General features: G+C 40.6%; 1 protein-coding gene across 1 annotated transcript; it reads left to right on the top strand.

Annotated features, from left to right (window-relative positions):
- The first annotated feature begins 429 nt into the window (after positions 1-429).
- On the top strand, positions 430-3,567 carry LOC146322743 (uncharacterized). Its single transcript, XM_084724042.1, has 2 exons — positions 430-2,382; positions 2,489-3,567. Exons 1-2 carry the CDS (start codon positions 469-471, stop codon positions 3,230-3,232), a joined length of 2,658 nt encoding a protein of 885 aa, XP_084580168.1. The 5' UTR covers positions 430-468; the 3' UTR covers positions 3,233-3,567.
- The last annotated feature ends 6,810 nt before the right edge of the window (positions 3,568-10,377 follow it).

Raw genomic sequence — 10,377 nt, 5'->3', positions numbered from 1 at the left:
TCATTAACTAACACGTGATGAAGTGTTTTCCACAGACTTGCACTACGCGCATTGAATGGTTCAGCACTACAGCGCTTGATTTCACTGGACGAAAGTGTTGTATGCAGTTCAGAGCACTTAGCGGATAGAAAAAAGTGTTTTGTTTATGTGAGAAATATTTCAAAAGAAGAGTCGGTTTCTGTTAATTTTTTAAAATAACAGGGATAGAAACAGCTTGCAGCACATGGTAAGCTATCTTAAAGCATACATCATGCATCTTGAAAAGAGAGGAAACTGAAGAGATGAATAGTGTTTAATTTTAGACTTGATGGGTTCAGTCAATAGATCTGCTAATGCTAATGTTGCTACATGTTGCGATTGCTGATGCTAATGCTATGTCTATATGCTATTTATCTTTCCCTTTATTGTGCCTTTCTGCAGGAACTCAAATTGATGCTAAAAAAGTAAGTAAAGATCCATCCATCCATCATGATGTATGTGGGAACTTCTTTGGATAGCAACCCCACCTCCCCTATTCCAGCCCACAGCCCAAATCCTGATGGTCAGTCAGACAGTCTTCTAACCCAGTCCCCTCCATGCTGGATGACACAGGCACGGTGTGACCTTGCCCAGGCAGAGGCAGAGCTACGTTGCCTACAAGAACGTCATGCAACTGAGACTGAATCTGTTAAACGGGGCATAGAGCGGGCCATCCTGGGAGCACGCAGAGAAGAGCGGCGCCTGTTAGAAAGGGTGGAGCAGGACCATCGAGACATGCAGCAGCATCTGGAGCAGGTCAAGAGGGAGAATATGGCAGCAGCCCGGGTCAGCCAGTCCCTGCTGGACCAAAGATTCAGTAAATTGTCTCAAATTCAACAGCGGATTCAGGAGATGGGTCAACAATCAGGTCTGGATGATGGAGGACTGCTGCTGAAAGAGGTTGCAGAGTTTTTACAACCCTGGGAAATCTCAGTGTCCCTAAAGAAAGTGAACTTTAAACCCAGTTCCCAACCCAATGCTGTCACCTTTGGAGATATTCGTGTGCAAGAGCAAAGCCTATGTCTGCATGTCGGAGGTTGCGGGCCACAGGGGCAGCTGTGTGCTCTTCATTCACATGAGATGCAGTGTGAAGACACAAACCATGAAGGTGCTAGGGGAGAAAAAAGCGCCCAAGGACAGGGGTGGACCTCACCAACAGGCAGAGTTGTTAGAAAGATTAGCCTCTCTGCCCGGAGTGATCTGGAATCAGAGGAGGAACAAAAGTTATCCTCAACAAAGATAGGTCACTGGAAGTGTGAACCTTCTGACTGGGCGTCAGATGAGATGGAATCAGGCTCCTTTCAGCCACAAGGGGAGGATGTATTCCTCACTGTCCCTATGGTATGTAAAAACATGGATACTGAAGGCAAGGAGCAGGGGTACAAGATGAATAGTAATGGAAAACATTATTCTCCTAGGAATCAGAGGAAGTTGCTTACAGTGGCCTCTGATAGGAAGCCATCCCCCTCATCTAAACGAAGATGGGAACATGCTAAGCTGAGTCACTGTTTGAGTTTAGACAGCCAAGATGGAGATAAAGGAAAACTAGGCCAGGATTCCAATACTAGACTTATGAGGTATGGCAACAGTGCACTAACATCTCCCAGGATGTCTCCAAGAGAGCCTCTGACCAGCCAAAGCTGCCTAGACCTCACCTCCAGATGCCGACCTCACTCTCGCCTCAGCCAGTCTTCTGATGAACACTCTCTAGGGACCCATGCCGACTCTGGCCGAGCACCATCCCCAGCAGACAGCCTTGACTCCAGCTATACTTTCATTGTTAGCCCATCTCATGACTACAATATGAACCGAGGCTCTTTGAACTACAATTGTCGTCTATCAAAGTCTGCAGTGGACTTGACACACAAGACACGCCCATTGATCAGCAGTGGGACGAATGAGCACGTAGGAGTGTGGAGGGTGAAGTGTGGCAACTTCAACTCTATGTCGAGCTCCACCTCAGCGTCACCAACTCTCAGTAGGGGGCCTAGGGTCTCTGACATGGGACAGACCTTTTCGTACCCTACATATAGGGGTCATAATACTGGGCACCAGCCACAGAATAAAATCACAGGGGTTAGCTCAAAACAACCCTTGGTGGCTAGGTCTTTATCCATGTCCATCATAGATGGTTCCTCTCAAGAGCCAAAGAGAGGCAGGGGAGAGAGAGGAGGGCCGGCCCTCGTGGAGTTGGAAGAGGAGGTAGACCCATCCTTGACAGTATTCAACCCCAGAGGAGTCCATCTGGTCAGGCAGTTTGGGAAGCAGGGCTCTGGTCGGGCTGACCTAACCCTGCCAAGTGGTATCCATGCCACACCACAGGGTCAACTCTTTATAGTGGACTGCGGAAATGCACGTGTTCAGGTATGTCTTGTGTTAAATGTCAGACGTGTACAACATACAGTATGTGTACTATAGTCAATGAAGTTGCCTCTGATGCTAAAACTAAATTTTTAATTTAATAAAACAGGTGACTGACCCTCGGGGCAATGTCCTCCAGCAAGTGACCTCTCCAACTTCTGATGGCTCAGCCAGACGATGTCGGAACTACTTTGACCTTGCTGTCAATGCCAAGGGTTTGATCGCTCTAAGCTGTGCAGCTGAGAGAGCCCTGCTTGTGTTCAGCCGACATGGTCGCCTACTCCAGACCTTTGGAGGGTCAGGGTTTGGCTCTGCAAAAGATGAGCTGGAGGCACCCAGGGGTGTGACTGTAACCAGGCTGGATGAGTTCGTAATTGCTGATATCAGGAAAGGTACCCTCATTGCCCTAAAGCTTGATCCTAAGACAGGCTGCCGTCTTGAGCGCACAGTGGTGACTGGATTCCACCGGCCCTACTTAGTAGCAGCTTGCCTTAGCTCAGGCATGATAGCTGTGTCCGAAAGGGGCAATGAAACAGGCCGTGTGCCCTGCATCAAAGTGCTGGAGCCAGGCTGGAACACAGTGAGAGTTCTGGGTGTATGTGCTGGGATGGGACCCGTCCTCTCCTGCCCCTGGGGCATCTGTATAGATACAGATGGTAATGTTCTGGTAGCAGACTGGGGGGAGCAACACAGAGTCCTGTTATACCCAGCACAAGGAGTGGGGTGGCCCATAGTAACCCAGGGCTTGAGTAGTCCTCGTGGCCTGACCTTGCTACCCGAGGGTCAACTAGCAGTGTCCGACAGCATGCACCATTGCATTAAGATATACCAGTACAAAGGGACCCAGGACTAAGAACAGTGAGTTAAAAGATAGATAGATAGATTGACAGAAACAAAGTGTCTATTTGTACCGTGGTGAGGACAGACAAAACAGCTATTTAACTATTCCCATCCAACCCCCCTAATCTATCTATAAATAGCGACAAATCCACTGTGCAGCTATTTAAGTAACCAATCACACTTTGAGACATATTTATTCTTAATAAAAACCAATTTTGGATAAGGTTACTGCTAAAGTTTGGTCTAGCTGTACCAAAAGAGCAACCCAATGGATTTTGTATCTTTGGCATGGTCTGAATGACATGAAGAAAGTTTTGAGGAATCAATGAATGGAAAGTTTTGATAATCACCTATCAAAAATGCCCTTTTATGTACAGCATTTCGTGAGATAAAAAGGGTGAAGCTCACACAAATTACAACAGAAAATCTGACAAATTTTTATTACTCATAAAAGTGAAGTCAAGTGAAGCAGTAAATTCCACAGTGATGGTATATTATCTGAGTGGCCAGGGGACATGGTAGAGGAGCATTTTTTTTTTGTCACCTAGTGGTTCCAGCCAACAAAGTAATAGCTACAGGCTAGGATGGTGATAATATAGCACAGTGGGGTATTTACTGCTTCAACTGACTACATTTACCATCAACACCGATTACACATTACACCAAAAGTGTCAAAGTTTCTCTTTAATGTGCAATGTCTGTGTGGGCTACCTTTAGTTTTTTTTCTGGGACATGCTACCTGTTGTCACCCACAGCTACTACTCTGCAGAGATGAGCACTGACAAATAAACTCTGAATAGTATTCACCTTGTATGGATTTAAAATATTCATCACGACAGAGTGGAGCAGCAGAGATTACTTTCTTTTCCAGTGCATTTATATTCCGTTGTGTTCAAACGGGTTTCAGTGTTTCTATGGAATCATGTCATGATTGGCTTCAGTAATTCCTGTAAATTCTACAATTTTTCACGCTGCCACTGATCTTTACTGACAATGAGTGGAGCTGTGTTTTTTTTTTCAGTCCTCCCACTTCCTTCTTTCACCAACAGTGTCTGTCATATATATCCACCACTCTTTGACGGATTCTGTGTTTAACACGTGGATAAACTGGTGCCAGGCAGTGCATGGTGGGTGAATAATCAGCAGTGACATGGGACTGTCAGATTCTCTTCTATTAAATGTGTCTGTTTGTAGCAGATGTTTCATTCAGGGGGAATTGCTTATTTGGGATCAGGCAGGGGTGTGTGGTTACTAACTACATTTATACAAGTATAGTATCCTTTAATCCATCTACAACCACTTATCCGAAGTTGGGTTGCGGAGGTAGCAGTTCCTGCAGGGGACTTTTTGGCATACTTTCAGTTTTTCTCCACTTCATGCATCTGATAGCAGTGCTGTGTTACTCACTACTTTTTTGAGATAAAGTCACATTACTGTCATTGGGTAAAAACATCCACATCATTCTTGTTTTAGCTTCATTAATACATTTCTGATATTATCTAATCTATTTCAGAACAGCAACAATATTATTATAATATTATTATTATAATACAATACAATATTATTACAGTAGTTTAACCCCCCCCCCAACAGTACAATTAAATAGTCAGATGCAGTACAAATACTACTAGATGTTAAGGCATCAATAATTAAACATTGTGAAGATGACCACTCAAAAGTCACTACTTTTACTTTTGATACCTCTGTACTTTTTACTGATAATACTTTTTCTTATAAGTACAATTTTTAATACTTATTTAAGACTTATAGATATAATGGAGTTTTTTGTTTTTCCAGTGTGATATTGCTACTTTTAAGGAATTGGAGTGCTTTTCTACTAACTGGGTTGTATCCAAAATGTTGTGGGTGTGAACCATTATTTGAAAAGACCAGCTGGTTTCATCTGTTATCATTTTTGCTTTCATAACTATAGAATATAGAGATATTATTATGTTATAGATATTTTTCCCTGGGAAATATACTGTTGTGATGATCTGCATGTTAACATTAAATTTAGGAAAAATGTTGGCTTAACTTTTTCATGTTTATTGTGTTCTTTTCCTCTTGTTGTTTTGTCTCAGAATACACAGGTGATGCCACAATGTAACAAATAACTTTTTGCTATTTGCTATTTGCTGACATATGATAGCAATTAACTACAGATCATTATGGACATTTTAAATGCCTTTTGGTGTATAGAAAATATGGAGTATTAAACCTATTAGTTAGTTAGTGTGTGGAGTTTTGTGAGTGTTGCTGTTTATTGCATCTACAAATTAATTTGCAGAATGGTGAATCTCATTCTATTCCAATAAATGATATTTTCTGTATTTTACACCAACATTTTACCATTATTTGACATTCACTTAACAATAAATCATTATGACAATATATGCCAGCCATCTCTTGCACTGGTGGGAACACATGAGTTATATTCTGCAGTATATGCCAACCATAATTAGAATTTTTATGCTGATGAAAATTAATAACCACAAAATGAAATTGCAGAAAGAACTGAAGGAGGACTCTCTTGGGTCTAACACCTACATACTCATAACAGTTGCCAAGCAAACAATAACATAAGAGCGCTGTTTGCATTTCGAGTCGATGTCCTCCCGTTCTGAGAAATTCATACTGACCTCTCCACAGATCAAAAGGTTTGCGCAGACTCTTTTTCAAGATCTACATTAGAGCCTTTAAGAGCTTGACTCATGCAGCACTATAAATACAATGGGGTTAAAGGTCCATTGTGTAGCAGAATATGGCAGGAATGTAATATAATATACAAGTATATTTCATTGGTATATAATCACCTGAAAATAAGAATCAATGTGTTTTCTTAACCTTAGAATGGGCCCTTTGTATCTGCAGAGAGTGCGGGTCCTTTTCCATGGACGCCATCATGATGTCACACTGCCATGTTTCTACAGTAGCCCAGAAGGGACAATTTTTTGCTTGAGTGTTGTGACCACCACAGGTTGTCCTACGTACTTAGAAGGGAAAAGTGATCCTTGACATTGATTTTCAACAGCTGACAACTAACTTTCCTTGTATTTTTTTCTCATCACTGCAGCCCTTGAGCTACCAAGCGCTGGTCTGAACCTCTGAACCTCCTCCACCTTTAATTTCAAGACTTGCTTGCTCCTGGACCCACCAAGTGTTTTTTTTAAAGGTGCAAGCAGTACTATCAACTGATTCTATGCACCAAATGAATATAAAATATACCGTAGTATAGGCTTTTAGGTGTGGATGTACAAGATTCCTCTATTACCCCAACAGCTGCTGACATTACAAACTTGGAAGACAGGCAGCTCAGTCGGCTATGTGTATTTCCTGAGAATGCTCCACTTGCTAATGTGAACTATCCCCTGGCTCTGCTGGAACTAATCTACATGTCAGGCTCCCAGAATACTAACAGTTTGCTCTTTAATAGGTAAAAGTGACATTATGTTTGGTGGAAAGGCAACACAAAAGCAACTAACATGAGCCATATAAGACAGCAAACTTAAGTTTGTTGCTGATTAAATATAACAATGTAACCAGCACAACTTATCTCACAATTCACCCCCAAATCAGATATACTTTTTTTTTTCTTACCCATTGCGCTTTTGATCCATCTAGATATTCAGACACATATTCAGATCCAGTGCTGTTGAATCAGTCGGGTCCAGTTTGGGTCCCATTCACTTATCACAGATCATCCGTGTAACATTATGAGTGATACCTGAGAGGATCAGAGAAGTCTGGTCATGATCAGACAGCTATTGAAGGCTACTCATGTTACATTAGGTAGGACAGAAAGTTTTGTTTTAACAACTTGTAAACTGCTTTACTGTTATCTTACTAATAGGAGTCAACTATGAAATTCTGCATGGGTCTGCGTCCTGACATAACTCTGTTTCAGTTATGTATAGTGCATTTCTGTGTTTGAGGAGGTTAGGGCACAAATATTTGTACCCATGAGGACATCTAGTGCAAAGAAGGCACATTGTTGTATTTTCTGCCATTGCCACTAGATGTTAGTAAAGAGACAGATTTTACTATACCTTTAAAGCCAAACCTGGCTGGCTCTCTGGAATTCAAGTTGATCCCAGTGCCTATTGTGATGTCTGGGGTCATTCATCAGCTCTTTTCACTGTCAACTTCATCTCCGTCTCTGTAAAGTAAATCTTCCTGTTTCTCGGTCAGCGGGTCCACTTGTTTCCGATCAGCTGTTTCCTGGTTGATGACCTATCCTGTTTCTCCATTGTTCTCCAGTTAGCGAGCTTTCTTGTTTCCTAGCCAGCTGGTCATCCAGTTTTCCTATTCCACTGACCCTTTATTCTCCCTTTTTTTTTTTTACTTCAGTCCGATATATTTCATTTACAGCAGACAGTTTGCATGCTTGCAACTATCTCACCACAATTGTCTGTTTGGAGCAAGCATTATTTAAATTACTGATTAATGCATTTATATAAGAACATCATAACCTTGTGCTCATTGTATTTATTGATTAGCTGTGGGGGAAGAATTATGGAAATGACTGGGCTCCTACGCACAAGACACCAACATAAAATTGACAGATTTCTTTACTTTAAGTGTATTTGGAGGCTCATATAAGAGTATAGGAGGCTCTGATTTGCAGAGTATCAAGCAAATACCCATCCCCCCAACCACTGTTGCATTTTTTTTGTTTCTAAAACCCCATTTACACCTGGTATGAAAATGGGATCTGTATCCGGATATGTTATCCAGATTTTTGTAGGGATCGTGTTTACACATGCCTAAAATCTGAACACAAAGCATGCCAGACTACCTTCAGATCCACTCAAATTCTGATCATGAAGCATTTCTCCTTGTGTGGATAACACATCCATATACAGATCACATTTCAATACCTGGTGTAACTGGACTATCTGTCTCTGTACAACTGATGTTTACCTTTGGATCTTGTCTACCAAACAAAAAGTTTGCTTCTATACTTGCCTTAAAGTTAACATTTAAGAAAACAGTTTCCTGCAGAGAGACTGCAGAGAGGCAGAGTGGTTGAAAGCTGCTGTTAACCTTTCCAGCTACTACTCATACAGCAACACAGCAACCAGCACAACTTGAAGTAGTGTGACTTGCCTATGCATACAAACATAACATGTACAGAATACTATCTTCTTTGTCAGTCACCTTGGTAACAGTGCTGACTACATCCCTAAAATAAAGCAAAGTACACTCTGCTGAATGCAGAGTGTAATTTAAGAAAACACTTATTTCTTCACTAATGTGTGTGATTTCAAAGCACATTTTTTTCTCTTAGCCTCCTGCCACACCAAGCTGACATTTTCCACCACTGAACATTTCAAAATGCTCTTCAGGGTCGAACAAAAAAAGGGTAAAAAGAGCTTTTTCAAAACCTTGATGTATGGCTTCACAGACACGGTTTAAATTTCAGTGCCTCAAACAGAAATAGTCTGCCTCCAACTCTCTGTGAACATTTATTTGTGCAGTTTCTGTCTGACAACAGGAAGATATTTCACTGACAACACCTGAATTGTGTGCTTGACTTAAGAGCCAAAGTTGCATGACAAATCTGTAGTTAGTTTTTGTCTTTTGTTTGGAAGGCTCAAAGTTTCCAAGGAGGTTCCTATCCATTTTCTAAGCTACATGGGTACCTACTACAGCACTGGATAAATAAAAAAAAAAAAATAGCTCCTTATCCAACAACAGCTAAGAACCAACAGCTAGGACTCTCAGGGATTTTTAACTGAATATTAACAAATTATTTGTTTGTTAAAATGATGAGGTGTTAAAACTTTACTGTCAAACAATGTAGCATAAAGATAGAAGATAAAAATTTAGCTTGGAATAGCATGAGAACTGATACTTAGTTACCAAGCTAATGTCAAATTTCTGAAAATGTTTTCCTACAGAACCATGGCTACCAGGGATGCAATACTCGCGGACCTGACAGGGACAGCATAGACCTACAATATAAGCCACCAAGTGTTCTAGTCTGCTGTTAAATGTAAGAAGGAAGAAAAACCACTGCCAGCAAGAAGAACAACATGTTAAGAGTCATGGTTGGAAGTACTTCGCTTTCAAGGTAGATCATCAGGGATTAATATAAAATTTGCAAAAACCAGTCTGCCATCGAACTTTTCAGACAAAAGGAGGAAACACTTTCACCTTATTGTGAGTAGAGTGAGTTTCAATTCAAGCAAATATTACATTAACATATCTGAAGTGTTATCCTTGTTATCCTTATTTACATTATTCCATGATGTTCATGATAGCTAGCTATAGCCATTGTAACCACAACTTGTAGTATTACCCTCTCAACTCCTTACTGTGTCATCTGTCATCAAAATGTAACATTACCGTTTCAAGTCAAAATTTATGGAAAAGTGGTCTCTCACCATGTTAGTGAATTCATACTACTGCTTGCACTCTGAGTTCAACTTCAAATTTAAAGTTCAGCAGCAGAAATCACTTTTCGATAGTAAGGATAAGTAAATATCACCCTCAGTCTTTTGTCCCAAAAGCTCATTAGAGTTTTTATTTCAGATTGCAAAGACAAATAACAATGATTACTTTCATTTATTTGTTTTGTTTTTTACCGGGGCATCGAACTGGGTACCAGAATCGTAGAATTTCACTAGCAATGGTACTAAATTTTGTGGCATCCTCAAAAAGGACAACATAACCATGCTTTAGCAACACAAATTAAAGTAACCTTCCATTATTACAGTACATTAAATTACCAGTGGAAAAGAGCATAACTAAAGTTATAAATAGGGGAGGTTTGGACTCTCTACACTGAAACACAGAATAAGTTAATCACAGAGAGCTGGAGGTGTCAAAAGAGATATTTAACCTGGTGAAAACGGCTATCTGGACACGTACAACTGATTGAAAAACTCTTATGCATAATTAATTGCTCTATAGATTTAAAGTAAATCAGTGAAAATGTTTGTTCAAAACTATAATTTTCAGAAAATCATAACACTCAGGACACAATACTAAGGTTCAAGGAGGCCGAAAACATAAAATATATACACTGCAAGTATCACATAATAAAACCTTTTTTGGCACTAGACCTTCATCAAAGCAAATGTTAACAAAAGACCTTATAATGACATCAAATGCAGTTCATAAGCACACTTCTCAAGGTTCAAATACCTGAGGCAT

This window comes from Lutjanus erythropterus, chromosome 8 (genome assembly GCF_056507025.1).
Source record: "Lutjanus erythropterus isolate fLutEry1 chromosome 8, fLutEry1.hap2, whole genome shotgun sequence".
Classification (NCBI taxonomy): domain Eukaryota; kingdom Metazoa; phylum Chordata; class Actinopteri; order Lutjaniformes; family Lutjanidae; genus Lutjanus; species Lutjanus erythropterus.
This window is presented reverse-complemented; position numbering and strand designations above follow the sequence as displayed.

Excerpts from the sequence above, each read along its gene's own strand:
- LOC146322743 (XM_084724042.1), top strand. The coding sequence starts at position 469 with ATGATGTATGTGGGAACTTCTTTGGATAGCAACCCCACCTCCCCTATT. Across the intron at positions 2,383-2,488 it reads GCGGAAATGCACGTGTTCAG|GTGACTGACCCTCGGGGCAA; the intron begins GTATGTCTTGTG and ends TTAATAAAACAG.